The sequence below is a fragment of the Polypterus senegalus genome, chromosome 10, assembly GCF_016835505.1.
Source record: "Polypterus senegalus isolate Bchr_013 chromosome 10, ASM1683550v1, whole genome shotgun sequence".
Lineage (NCBI taxonomy): Eukaryota > Metazoa > Chordata > Cladistia > Polypteriformes > Polypteridae > Polypterus > Polypterus senegalus.
The window spans coordinates 178,192,357-178,207,564 of record NC_053163.1 but is presented as its reverse complement, the minus strand read 5'-3'; the positions used below and the strand labels follow the sequence as shown (position 1 = coordinate 178,207,564).

Genomic DNA, 15,208 nt, shown 5'->3' with positions numbered 1-15,208 from the left:
CATCTTTTCTGTTAGCGTCTCACCTGCTTCTCCCAGTTAGGCTTTGCAGCAGGTGAGACGCTCTCTGCAGCTGCCCTCTTCAACACATGCACGAGACTGGAGACCTCCCGATCCCTGGCTTCGGTCTGGCACTCATCCCAGCCTCGGAGACTTGGCTTCCCTGACAACCAGGACGCTCATACCAAGCCTCCCGACTCCCGCATCCTTCTCTGGTTACTCCCGCTACCTGGTCGCTCAGCGGGAGCAACAACAACTCCAATCCCTGGGTGTAGGCATAACAGAAACGCCCACACCGCCAATTGAGAGCGGTGATTATTTATTTAAAATGGCCTTTTCTAAACGAGCTCAGTGAGCTGTGGACCTGCTATACCACAGTGACCCGAAGTAATTTCCCCCATAGGATTGTATGTAAATACAATTAATCTGTTCCAGACCATACAAGCTGTATGTAAATATATATTTTTTAAAAGATTTTTAGGCACAAAAATAGTTAATTATACCATAGAATGCACAGTGTAATAGTAAATTCAATGTAAAAACATTGAATAACACTGAGAAAACCTTGAACAGAGAAAACTAACGTTGCAGTCTCTTTAAAAACAAGCCCGGTGCATTCGTTAACTGCCTTCTCGGCCTTACTGCCTTCTCACGCTCTCTCTCTCTTGCTCGCTCGCTCTCTCACACTCGCTTTCTCTCTCTTGCTCGCTCCACAGGGAATGCACAGGGAGAGACTGAACACGTGCGGAAATCATCGGCGCTTACGAACCAGAAAGGAAACTGGCTTGTTCGTTACCTGAGTGTGTGTTCGTGAACAGATGCAAAAGTTTGGTGAACTTTTTGGTCGTAACCTAATTTGTACATGGTCCGAGAATTTGTGACCTGAGGTTCCACTGTATTTTTATTGTTATTATTATTATTTTAATTAATATTTTACAAAAGAACTGCATTTATTAAGTGTGAACTAGTGACAGAAAATGAAAGAGAGGATTAGCTTGTGTGCAGTCAACTGAAAAGAATTGAATCAAAGTTACAAATTTAAATTTAATAATACAGTAATCCCTCGCTATATTGAGCTTCGACTTTTGCGGCTTCACTCTATCGCGGATTTTAAATGTAAGCATATCTAAATATATATCACGGATTTTTCGCTGGTTCGCGGATTTCTGCGGACACTGTGTCTTTTAATTTATGGTACACGCTTCCTCAGTTTGTTTGCCCAGTTGATTTCATACAAGGGACGCTATTGGCAGATGGCTTAGAAGCTACCCAATCAGAGCATGTATTACATATTAACTAAAACTCCTCAATGCTATTAAATATGCTTGATTATTCTTTTGACTGCTTGATTGTTTGCTTGTCTCTGCCTCTCTCTCACCCTCTCTGACATTCTCTGCGCCTGACGGAGGGGGTGTGAGCAGAGGGGCTGTTTGCACAGAGGCTGTTTGCTTAAAAGATACTGACGCTCCTCTAAAAAATGCCGCTTTATTGCGGTGCTCGGCATATTTAGAGATATCTCAAAATGGATTTTAAGATATCTGGAAATGCATTTTAGATATCTCAAATTGACTTACAGATATCTAAAAATGCATCTATTTTAAGATATCTAAAAAGCATTTTATGATATCTTAAAGAGATTTCAAGATATCTTGAAATGATATGCTGTACATTTTGAAATATCTGAAATGCATTTTAAGATATCTTTAATGCAATTCGAGATATCTTGAAATACGTTCCTGTGCATTTTGAGATATCGCAAATACATTTCGAGATATCTTAAAATAACTTCCTGTGCATTTCAAGATATCTCAAATACATAAGGGCTTAAAATATATAAAAATAACTATACAAACATATGGTTTCTACTTCGCGGATTTTCATCTATCGCGGGGGGTTCTGGAACGCAACCCCCGCGATCGAGGAGGGATTACTGTACATGAATTAAGGTGTAAATGTAATGGGATCAGTTTAGGGTCACAGAGAGCCAGTGATCATTGCGGCAACAATTGGCACAAGGGAAACATGGTGGACGATACCGATATCCTTTGTAGTCCGGTAACAGCAGCCTTTACATAAAGAGTCCGTTTAGTTTTCATCCCGCTATTTGCTATGTTGAAACAACGTGATCTGGTGGCAGAGTGGGGCAGTGCTCATACCACAAATCTTCAATGGTCTCTTCCATAAGCCTCCTTTCTCGAACCCTTACCCAAATTTTCATTGTGTGTGACACCAGCTTTATCCCTTTATAGTTTCCGTAATAAATGGGTATTGTCACGCTGTTCCTCAACTCCTCTGCTATTCTATCCTGCTCATAGATCTTCTGCATTAGATCTCACAACACATCTATGAAAGACATTCAAAAAGTTTTCGCACTTTTATATTTTCGTTGGAAACGGTGAAGGCGGGAGGAATAGTAATTGGATGTGTCTGAGAGTGTCATGTGACTAGTTCTGTCTGGCAAGCTGGCTGCCCTTGTAGTTTAGTATAGGAGTTATCACCCTGTGGTGAAGATGGCTGCGAAACTTATAAATTGCACCAAAGAGGAACAACGTTCTGGCTCATACACTTTTTGTGAGTAGAAGGTGTGCACAAATTCATCTCTGCATGTGTGCTCAGTATGGGGATACAGCTCTCTCTCGTAGAGTCGTCTGTGAGTGGATTGAAATGTTCAAAAATGGCTGTACTAGTGTGACAGGTGCAGAGCACTTCGGACATCCAGCTACGAACACAAAGAATGAAGAAAGAACCCTGGAAATGATTCACAAAAACAGAAGAATAACCGCTGAAGAGGTTGTAGGAGAGCTGAATGTGAGTGTTGGATCTGCCTATGCCCTGATTCATGATAGTCTTAAGGTGACTATGTGAAAGAGTGATGTCATTTGTTTTTGAAATTCTTAATAAATAGAGTTAAGAAAAAGTGAGGAAACTTTTTGAACATCCCTCGTATTCCCGCCTCTCCGAAACACTTCTGCTGATATTCCCTCCAGTCCTGTTGCCTTTCCATTTTTCATTTTTTTCAGTGCCTCCACTACTTCCTCCCTCCTTACACTCGATACTAGCATCTGAGATTAGAACATTATTCCAAACCTGCCCCTGCTACATGTTCTGCGTGTCATAGAGTTTAGTCACTTTATTAGCCGTATATCATAAGGACGGAATTCCTGCCAGTACTTGACCTCTGTTAAGGAAGCAAGCAGACAATGTTTGTAGCAGCTGTAAAGAGACATTGTGACACGAAGAACATAACATACGGACAGTAATGAATTAAACATACGTTACTCAGCAGTCGTTTATCGCCAACTGGGTTGTTATTGTCAAACAAGAGCTGGGAGACAGCACAGGCTCACATGTGACAGTTTCAGCCTCATTCCTCAAGAGGAAAATAAAGTGTTTGTTAAATAAAATGTTATTTTTATTTTCTCTCTGCCATTGTCCAGTACTGTAGTTCTCCTGATTTCTTCAGCGTTTCTTGTGTTCCCAAGTGCCATTATGGGTTATTGAGTGTAGATTGGCATGCACAATTGACACATTTATCCATTTAAAATTAAATCTAATACTCAATAAAGTGTGCAATATGTGGAGGAGTCAATAAGCCTTTCTGAATCCACTGTCTCTACCCACCCAGCTATTTCTAAAACCCACTTTTCCATTATGGGACTGGAAGCTGCGAGAAACTATCATGGCACTAATGACTGTTTTTTTGTCTCCTTTTTCTGTCCAAATGCATCCTCAAACTTATTTGCGCTCCAAATTCAAAGAGTTAGGTGCCAAGTTGTTGAGCCCAGTTGGGGGCGCTTTCCCTGTGGTCTGTCTGTGGATCTCAATGCCCCCTTTGCATTGATAGGGATACTGTGCTGTAAATATGGCACCGTCATTCAGATGAGACGTGAAACTGAGGTTCTGATTCTCTGTGCTCGCTAAAGATCCCTAGGAACTTTTTTTAAAGAGTAGGGTCTATCCCAATGTCCAGAATAAACTGCCCATCACGGACCCCAAACCACCCCCTGTCTCTAATTGGCTGTCTCTCTCACCCCTTCAGCACCTAACAGCTAATATGTGGTGAGTGTCCTGGTGCAACAAGTGGTTGAAGTGGCTCCCCTCTGTCTAAGAACTTTGAGTAGCAAGAAAAGCACTATATAAATGTAATTAATTATTATTATTATAATTTGGGAGTATGTCATTTGGTATAATTTGTGAGTATATGCATTTGTCTGGTGGGGTTGTTTTTGGTGGATGAGATGAAGTCAGGTGAGCACCTTTTGAACTGACACACTGGAGTCCATGGGGGTCTCAATCCAGTTAGAAGTGACATGAGTAGGAGTAGAAAATAAAATATAGGGGGATAAATTTGATGAGTCACAGCATGAAGTTATGGGAAAGAGAAGCACAGTTAAGAAGGGAGGTGATGATCAGCGAGCAGCAGGATAGTTTCATGCCAAGAAAGAGCACCACAGATGCAAAGGAGAAGTATAGAGAAAGCCAGAAGGAGTTGCATTGTGTCTTTGTGGATAGGGTGCCTCGAGAGGAGTTGTGGTATTGTATGAGGAAATCGGGAGTGGCAGAGAAGTATGTAAGAGTCGTATAGGATATGTACGAGGGAAGTGTAACAGTGGTAAGGTCTACAGTAGGAGTGACGGATGCATTCAGTGTGGAGGTGGGATTACATCAGGGATCGGCTCTGAGCCCTTTTCTTATTTGCAATGGTGATGGACAGGTTGACAGATGAGATTAGACAGGAGTTTCCGTGGACTTTGATGTTTGCTGATGAAATTGTGATCTGCAGCTAGAGTAGGGAGCAGGTTGAGGAGACCCTGGAGAGGTGGAGATATGCTCTAGAGGGGAGAGGAATGAAGGTCAGTAGGAACAAGACTGTGTGTGAATGAGAGGGAGGTCAGTGGAATGGTGAGGATGGTGGGAGTAGAGATGGAAAAGGTAGATGAGTTTAAATACTTGGGATTATCAGTACAGAGTAATGGGGATTGCGGAAGAGAGGTAAAGAAGAGAGTGTAAGCAGGGTGGAATGGGTGGAGAAGAGTGTCAGGAGTAATTTGTGACACACGGGGTATCAGCAAGAGCGAAAGGGAAGGTCTACAGGACGGTAGTGAGACCAGCTATGTTATATGGGTTGGAGACGGTGGCACTGACCAGAAAGCAGGAGACAGAGCTGGAGGTGGCAGAGTTAAAGATACTAAGATTTGCACTGGGTGTGATGAGGATGGACAGGATAAGAAATGAGGACATTGGAGGGTCAGCTCAGGTTGAACGGTTGGGAGACAGTCAGAGAGGCGAGATTACGTTGGTCTGGACATGTGCAGAGGAGAGATGTTGGGTATATTGGGAGAAGGATGTTAAGGATAGAGCTGCCTGGTAAGAGGAGAAGAGGAAGGCCTAAGAGAAGGTTTATGGATTTGGTGAGAGTAGACATGCAGGTGATGGGTGTAACAGAACAAGATGAAGAGGACAGGAAGATATGGAAGAAGATTATTTGCTATGATGACTCCTAATAGGAGCAACCGAAAGAAGAAAAAGAAGAAGTGACGTGAGTAGGAGTGACAATTAGGTTAAGATAGTGAAACATCTAGGCAGCTTTTGAAAAGCATAGGATAAGTCTAGAAAGATAGGGGAGCATAGCAAAGTAAAGGCAGAACTGGGACCAGTGTATCACAGACAGACTGACATTTAGGTAGAGATTGTGTCATTAATGCTTATTACATATTAAAAGATCTGCTCCATTGGAGATTTTGACTTAGCAGTGCTGGCTCCACACATAGTATTTTTGCCACGTGTGTCACATCATGAGGCTCCTTTCATAGGGCAGTAAATGTAAGTGTGCACGTCCTCTGTGTACACTACATTTTCATTGTTGAGGGCTGAGAAATCATTAAGTGCATTGTGCTTTCTTTCTTTTTTTCAGAAAAAAATGGGAGTGACCCCTTCCATTCGGAGCGAGAACCGTGTTCTATTTTTGGTCCAAGCAATGTCACATTGTAAAAGTTCGACTGAGCTGGTTTCCTGTATTTTCCATACAATGCACTCCTTTTTCTGTTTATCGGCTACATGGCAGGAATGACCCCTGGGCCGCTCCATCACTAAGTACACTCTCACACACACAGGGTGTCCTGTCCTGTTTATTGGTGTGGGAGAAAATCAAATTAGCAACCTCACACAGATGCGGACAAGCTGAAATTATAACCATGGCCCTTGGAGCTGTGAGTCAACTGCAGTAATCTAAGGGTGTTAATATTTGCATGTACAGTACGTTTATGGGAACAGTTTTAGTCACATTGCCAAAGTGTTTTTCGGAAACACTGGAAGACTTACAATTAATATTAGAAAAACAAATCCTAATTCTGTTACACACATAATATATACGTCCAACTATTGTGGCCGGGTGCTGGAACAACAGAGTACCTGATTAAAATCTAGGGTTCCAGTCGGGTCATTCTGTTTAATATTAAAGAATAATAAGCAAAAGCAACGCTCATCTTGGTCTGAATACCCAGAATTTTTGGCCAAAGAACAACAGAAATATCGAAGGTCACGTTCTTTTTTTATTTTTCACTTCCTGAATCCCATCATTCACAGTGCAGTGACAACACATTGCCAAAGCCACTCTGTCCAGTTCAGAGTCGCAGAGAGGAAGAACTGGGCACGAGGCAGGATGCCACTCAAGCACACACTCACACAGGGGGCAGTGAACCATCTCCAGTTAATCAGACCTGCAAGTGTCTGAAGATGAAGGAACGAAACCCACACCAGCACATGGAGAACATGCAGACTCCACAAGATCACATCTGCATTTCAGATTGGAGCCAAGGATGGCTGGATCCGAGAGGTGGCAGCCGTACCCACTGCACCACTGTGCTGACTGATTGAAGGTCACTTTCTAACAGGAACTCCATCTGTCCGTCCATCTTTGCTACAAATGTCACCTACTTCTGGGATTCTTATGGATGGGGGAACCAGAAGGGGAAGAATCGGGTGCCCTCACTGGGCAGTTTCTCAGTGCCTTGGGAAAAGAAGGAAAAGACAATAGTAACGATAGCGCCCCCTCTCATCCCCGGTGGGTCATTACTTACCTCGACTGGATTGGGTGGGTTGGAAAATAACATGACAAGACAAATGTTATAGCAGAATTCAGTAATGTTTTTACCAAAAAATGCACTTTGAATCTTCTTCTTATATCCGTTGGTGTTGAAATAAGCATCCAAACACTATAAAAGTGTCAGTGAACATGTCAGGAATGGCCAGGAAAAAAATGTTATGAAATATCTACAAGTAATATGTCTAGTTTTATTGTTTTGAAGTGGCACAAAAAAACAGGATTCTTTTCTCCACTTTTACTGCTTTCAGACAAATTTCCCTAACCATAAATATCCACTTTGGAAGTCCCCTGGCCTATGAATTATTTTTAATGGCAGATCTTACTGTCAGGTATGGTGTAAGACCAGGGGAGGGAGCGTATCCAGAGCATTACCTCCCTCGGGGCGCTAGATGGCAGCCCCCCTGGGGTTGCAGCAGTGCCTCGGAGTTTGGTGCTGCCCTGTTGGGTTCTGTGGGCACCGCCGGAGGGTGCTGCAGCTGTTACTGAGCCCTTATTCACAGTTCTTCTGTCACACCCGGAAGTGCTGCTGGAAGTTGGTCAACGAGCACCTGGAACACATGCGGGTGCCTTATAAAAGGCATTGTTGACTCAGGCGCCACCGCAAGTGGCAGCCTTTCCAGCAGCTCCATGTATGACTTTATTTTGTGAATTTCCCCTTGGGATTAGTAAAGTATCTATCTATCTATCTATCTATCTATCTATCTATCTATCTATCTATCTATCTATCTATCTATCTATCTATCTATCTATCTATCTATCTATCTATCTATCTATCATATAGTGCCTTTCATATCTATCTATCTATCTATCTATCTATCTATCTATCTATCATATAGTGCCTTTCATATCTATCTATCTATCTATCTATCTATCTATCTATCTATCTATCTATCTATCTATCTAAAGGGAGCCAGCAGCCACTACTCAGGGGGCCAGAGTGTGGAGGAAGTTGATGAAGCTTTCCAGGAAGACTGGAGGAAAGAGAAAGAGAAAAGAAAGAAGAAGAGATTAGTATTGTGCTGTGCTGCGAACTGTGCTATACTTGTGGGAAACGTGGGAAGGCGTTTCCCACGAGGGGAAAAATAAAAATAAAAAACGTATGAGTGCATAACTTTTGTTCTGCGTCTGTCTGCATCGGGTTTGGGTGACAGGAGTGCCCTCTGCAGGCCTCGTAGGGTATATATAGTTGGTAAAGAAATTATAAAGTGAACCCAAACCACAGCACCAACAGCTGCAAGGTTCAAAACATCTTTACAAAAAAAAACCTGAAGCAGAGAAAGTGGAAAACATACAAAGTGCAACGTGGTGTCACTGGAGAGTTGGAACTCCCCTCTCATTTAGTAGATAATATCATGTCCATCAAATTATACGCAATTGAATGAGGGCATTCAAGAAAGACGTAGGAGGTGGCAGGTGTTGCTGTGATGCTGCAATTCGGCCATCTTTCAGGGAAGAAACAAAAACATTGCAACGTGGTATCAGCAATAAGGCTTTTTAAGGGCAAAACACTCTACTTTAATTATAGGAAATTAATGATTTAAGCAGTTTTTAAAATTTGTGCGTTATTGCTCGGTCCAAAACAATGGGGCTGAGTTTATTTTTGGAATGTGCACGGTGCCGCAGATTGGGGTTTCAATGAGAAAATTCCTCCATCTGTAACAGGTTTGCCTTAGATGTGCATGAGTCTGTTTCAACAATAGCCAATAAAACTCACGTAAGACTCCAAATGAAAAATATTCCATTGAAGGCTCAATCTTGGAGATTATCAACTTTATCCCCCTCTGCACAGTAATTCTACTCATTGGGGCTTAAAGCAAACACGGAATTTTACCAGTGTGACCAAAAGGGGCCACCCCAGAGCCCCAGACTCCAGACACAAATACACCCACAGAGTCGAGGGTTCAAATCAAGTGATTTTTATTATACAGGGTGATTGAAAAAGAGTCATCCGATTTCAAAATGACTTATTTCACTTGTAAATCATTACAGAACAATTGTAAATGGTTTAGGTGAACTTAAAGTTTATTATGTCATTTTACAAGTTCTCAATATGACCTCCTGCAGCTGTACGGACAACATCAACGCGACAGTCAAATTCATCCCATACTCGATTGAGCATGTCGGGTGTCACTGCATTCTCGAATCTTTCAATGCGATTTCAGAGGTCATCCAGTGTTGTTGGGAGTGGTGGCACATAAACAGAATCCTTAACGTACCCCCTCAAAAAAAAGTCACACGCCATGAGATCTGGTGATCTTGGGGGCCAGAAGTGGAGTGCATAACCGTGAGCTCCTTAACAGCCAAACCAGCAAATGAGGGAGCTCGTTATTGAGAAATGCTCATCTCCTCGTAGACTAAAGGGAGCCATCTTCCGGTGATGGACATAAACTCTATGACCCCCCTCTTTCAATTGGTATGTGATTGGTTCCTAGGTGTTTCACGGTTGTAAAAATTTGGCAATTTAAAATCGGATGAATCTTTTTGAATTACCCAGTATAACAGAACATTTCATCAAAGTCAAAAACAATCTCTAGGCAGAACTCCGTGATCTCCATCTACAATCCTCCAGACGAGCGTTGTACTCTTCCAACCGACTCCAAGTTGGGGTTTCTTTAATGCTGTTACCTTGTCTGACTGAATGGTAGATGCATTTCCAGGTCACTTGGAAGCCCTACAAAAACTGAAAGTTCTTCTGTTATGAATCTGCTTCTGGCAGCACCTAAAGACCATGACAGAGTTGTTCTTCAGGACCACGAATCCCATGAATCCCTGCGGGTGACCACATTGAGACCATGCCAGAGGAGCAAAGCCATCTATCGTATCGGGGAAAGAACTGCTCTTGACAGTCTTCCCCAGTCTACCCATTAATCTTCCACCACGACTGGGATAGAAATCAAGGACCATCCCAGTCAGATTACACCTCCATGTATAGCGTGCATCTATTATGGCCTGCCATCTAGGACAGGACATCTCTTAGGGCTGTAACACGAATGTAAGTTTAATGTCACTGTGCTCTGTGCAAGAAATTGTTTTATGGATTCATTCACACGTGCAGGCCAAGTTTGGCACACAGGGGCTACTCTGCATTTAGAAACCACTAGTCTAGCAGTTTGGAGAATGAAGGGGACAACTGCGAGGGTAGGCATTGTGCTATCCCTGTATTTTGGAGATGGGGTTGAGTCCTTTCCTTTTCTTGTTTGGAGACCAGAGAGGGGCCTGCACGTGGAGCAGACAGTATAAATATGTGGACAAGCAGTCAAACACTTCGAAGCCGATGGATGGATGATGATGTCATCCGTCCAGAAAATCCTTTCATTTGTTCATCTCTCTGTCATATCCAGTCAAGTTCTTACCTTCTACTCACAGAATGTTCCTATCAATACTAATTCAACAGTGTTTTTACCTTTCGCATGCAACCATCACTCAAATGTTAATTGGAAAGGAAATCAATTAATATGACTTCATTTAATCCCCAAATGCTGAAGTATTTTTTCTCTTGTCGATTTTGCAGATGATGATGAATGCGTAAATGCAACACAGATCTGCGGAGAATTTGCAAACTGTACAAATACAGTTGGAAGTTATTACTGCACATGTAAACCGGGTTTTAAGTCCACTGGAAAGATGGATTTTGTGCCAAACGATGGAACTCAGTGTCAAGGTAAAGCAAATGTTCATGTCTATTTGAGATTCAGTTTTGTTTTTTTTTTTTTTTAATTGATGTGGTCTAGTTTTTCGTGTCTTTACATGAGAGGAATCCTGTGAGGCCTTGTTTCTAAAACATCAGCTTGAAACCTTCAGGTCCCTTGTTCGTTCACCCGCTGCTGATTCAATCTGTGACCCTGCGCATGTCATTTAACTCCAACTGAAGGACTATGGAAGCGGCTCTCCAAATGGGATTTGTAATTTACTTTAGGCAAAAAGCACTTCAAGTAAAAATATCAAATAGATAAGGACGTATCATGAAATTATGTGAGACACAAACTTTTTGCAGTGTGCCCTAAAGCTTTATATCATTGCAGTCGGAGCCATTTTGAAATAACAAATATTTTTGCAACACTTCAGTAAAAATTCCCAGGAAACGTCTTCAATTTACTCTGCAGTTAATTTGAAATGTCCCATGGTGTGCAACTGCCACGCCATTCCTAGGGCATGCAGCTGGTTCTCGATCAATAACGTTGTGCAGGGATGTGTGTTTTAAACAATGAACTGCTATTGAATCGATAATCAATATTTACGGGAGGTTAAGAAATGTAGGCGGAGATAACACCATTTAATAAAGCTGCTGTTAGTCGTTTTAGATCATGAAGTACAAGTTCTGAGAAATCCAAGGGGAGCTCCTTGGCTCCTCTCTCACTGATTGTCTTACCACAGCACAACATTTTGGTGTTGATTCAACACTTCAGAGAGAATCCATTGATTCTAACCAGAATGCCTGCAAATTAACTCTCATCATCATTCAGATTTACACTCTGATACAAAAAACCACAATGAGACATTAAGTAGGTTTGGGGCAGCCACCCGTATAATATGTGCTAGCTGCAAAATGGTTTTAAGAATTGATTACCAGATCTTTCCAGATTGGAGTCCACAACTGAACTGCCAGGAACAGAAAGAAGATGGCCGCTTTAAAGGCCAGTGTAGGATGTGATGTCATCATAGGCTGGACTGGAAGTGACATAATCATAGGAGGGATCGAAAGTGACATCCTCAGATGCTGGACCGGAAGTGACGTCATCATAGCCAGAAACCGGGAGTGACGTCATCGAATGAACCAGACCCGGAAGTGATGTCATCACAGGCGCTGGAACCCTGCAGGATTTCCTGAGAATGGTTTGCAAGGGATCAAGAAAGACATCGCACCCTGCCACCCTCTGGTCAGACGTGGAGTTGCCATTATTCAGGCCCTGTAGTTGACTCCTACTCGCATGTGTGTGACAGCTCCCATTATAAGTCTGAGGACGAAAGGCTTTTGCCATCAATCCACAGCAATGATCCATTTTGAACAGGAGATGAAAAAAGAGTTAATGAAATGGCATCATCCAGTATCTCCTCAGAAGAAGAGCGCTGGCACTGGCACATCCTCTCCAGGTTTGCATGGGGTTTCCCATGATGGGCATGATGAGAGTGAGTGGCCTGATGTTGACTTGCCCAATGCCAATATGATACATTCTGTGAGCCTCTATTATAAGAACTGGGCTTAGAAAATGAATGACTAGTGAGTGTGCCAAAGTGATGAATGGCATTTCTGCTAGGAATGGCTGCTACCTTACATATGATGCTGGCAGAATTGGCTCTGCATGTCTACAATGGAAAAGGGTATGCTTCTTAAATGGATGCAATGAGAAGTCAAGGAAAATGACACCCTTTATTGATTACAGATTACAATATGCAAGCTTTCGAGGCAACTTCTTCAGGCAAGATGTAATTATCCATCCATTATCCAACCCACTATATCCTAACTGCCTTACATGAAGCTCCAAAGAGCTCAAAGGAATTGTCATCAAAGGCAAGGCAATCACAGCAAACAAAGTCCCAATGCAGAATCCAAATACATAGTCAAAAAAACAGAGCATAGGGTCCATCCATCATGCTATATCCTAAATACAGGGTCACTGGTGCCAATCCCAGCCAACTTAGGGTGCAAGGCAGGAAACAAACCCCAGGCAAGTTGCCAGCCCACCGCAGGGCACACACACACACCAGGCACAATTTAGAAACGCCAATGCACCTAACTTGCAGGTCTTTGGACTGTGGGAGGAAACCCAAGCAGACATGGGAAGAACATGCAAACTCCATGCAGGGAGGACCCGGGAAGCGAACCCAGGTCTCCTAACTGCGCCACCGTGCCGCCCAGGATGTAATTATTGTAATCTTTTTAGTTAGCCAATAAAAGGTGTCATTTTGCTTGACTTCTTATTGCATCCATAATGGCTAACATGGTACAACACCCTACTATTACAGTAAATGAATAAATAAATGGCCCTAAAAAAGATTATTCAAATATTTTACAAAGTTTCATTTCCATTTAAGCAGACTTGACTTATACGTCCTGTATTTTTTATTGCTTCTTCTTGTTGTCTAGTTACAGGCGATGATTAGTTCACTAGGAGTCGTTTGTCTTTTTCATACAATGCACTTTCTCATTTTGCAATCCCATCATCTTTAAGAACAACTATAGAGAGATTGTATATATACATGTTTTATATGCTCTGTTGGGAGTTTTGGGCATTTGTTCTACAGGGTAGTGCAGGGAAAGGGGAAGTTTTCATTTGACATTCAATGCACGAATAAACTAATTTACACAACACATTTAATTATGAAATATATTGTACAGGATATGCAATCAATGATGGTAATCATTATTCATTTTATGTTTTGAAGAAAACATCATGAAGGTGTTGTCCATTTCTCCGTACATATTCTGACAGCCTCTTGTGGAAATTCTGCATTGATCGACGTCACATGTCAAAAGGAATGCCAGCGATTTCCTCTTCAGTCCTCCTTTGTAGTTCAGCAACTGGTTGCAGGACGTGTGCGGTACACTTGGCATTTAAGATGTCCCCACAGAAAAAAGTCACAAACAGTGTGCTCTGGGGATCTTGGAGGCCATGTAATGTCACCGTTACGTGAAATGATGTTGGGCAGTATTCGGAGTGGCTCCACCTGGGGACTTCTTTTTTAAGGCCGAAATGTTCGAAGTTAAGCACCCATATTGTAATCGCATGAGCAGACGGGGCACGATCCTGACGTCCTAACTGGTAATGACGCTGAAGTTCCCTTTGCGCAGCAGTCACCCTATCACCATTCTTGTAAAAGGCTTTCACAGCGAACGCTCGTTGCACACCACTCCACTGCTCCATTATAACTAATGGTCAGGGGTTCTAACCGAGGTCACGATGGTCTCAAACAACTGCTCATGCCCCAGGGTCGCCAACACCTCGTTCCAAAATTTCACGTTTCCATGCACCACTCTACATTTACAACTTGTATTACATTTCTCTAATTTATTTAATTAATGCATTAGATGTATGGGCACACCAGAATCTATTATCTATTTTGTGCCCTTCAAATAGCGGAGAGGTCCTTTAATTAGAATTGTTGACTCTTTATCTGAGAAGTGTTCTGAAAATGTTTACCTTTGGTAAGGTTTTATTGCAAATATTCTTTTTTAAGAATATGTATTTATATGGATTATGGAACGTTTTAATGAGATGGGAATTCATTCTAGTCTGTCTGGCCCTGATGAAGGGATAAAGTCCTGAAACACGTCAGCCTGATGGGCAACCATGTGGATATTCTGGATACTTTGGTTACATTGAATCTCTGGACTTTGTTACTTATATGTGGTTTATCGGGCCTGTTTATACATTAAAAAATGATTATAAAAATGTTTAAAATGTTGGAAGCCCTTGTGCTCTAATAAATAATATTTAAATATTTTTGTACTTACTGTAAGTAACATAAACCTCTTTGTAATATGAAGGTTGGGTGAACTAATAATTGTTGATTAGACATTTTTGATTAATGACCTGGCTGTTCCCTCTGTGTATCTTTATACATAATGCAGCTAGAATTGGCTCTGCGTGTTGTGACAGATTAGGGTTTTCTTGACCCCTTGAACCCTCAGACCACTCGTCAGACACCAGGTAAAAGTCCAATAATAAGATTTATTATAATATAAAGTGCACAAAGCACGCTCCTCTCCACAATTCTCAATACTCAAATACACAATTCTCAAATAAACCAATCCTCCACTCCCAGACGCTTAGCCACCCTGCCTCCCAACTCAGCTCAATTGTCTGGGATTTCCCACAGTCCTTTATAGTCCTCGACCCGGAAGTGTTTCTGAGCCCTCAGTCCATGTGATTATCCAGCACTTACGGGTCAGTTAAAAACTTCTCTTTTTCTTCAGCCCAGAAGTATATCATTTCTTCTGTTCCCGTGACTCGGAAATACTTCCGGGCTATATGGGAAATATAAATTCCTGGGCCTCCCTGCAGCGACTCCTGGCGGCTCCCTTGGTATCCAACAGGGCTGTACATTATAAGTCCACGGTCCATAATTCCCTGCTGGCATTCGGGGCACCTCTATGTTGCAAGGAGG

At 42.2% G+C, this 15,208-nt stretch overlaps 1 protein-coding gene across 1 annotated transcript in view; it reads left to right on the top strand.

Annotated features, from left to right (window-relative positions):
- adgrl4 (adhesion G protein-coupled receptor L4) overlaps positions 1 to 15,208 on the top strand; it is a 114,180-nt gene that overhangs the window by 46,557 nt on the left and 52,415 nt on the right. The window contains exon 3 of the mRNA XM_039767842.1: positions 10,614 to 10,763. Within this exon, the coding sequence (XP_039623776.1) occupies positions 10,614 to 10,763 (150 nt within the window). The remainder of the gene's footprint in view (positions 1 to 10,613; positions 10,764 to 15,208) is intronic.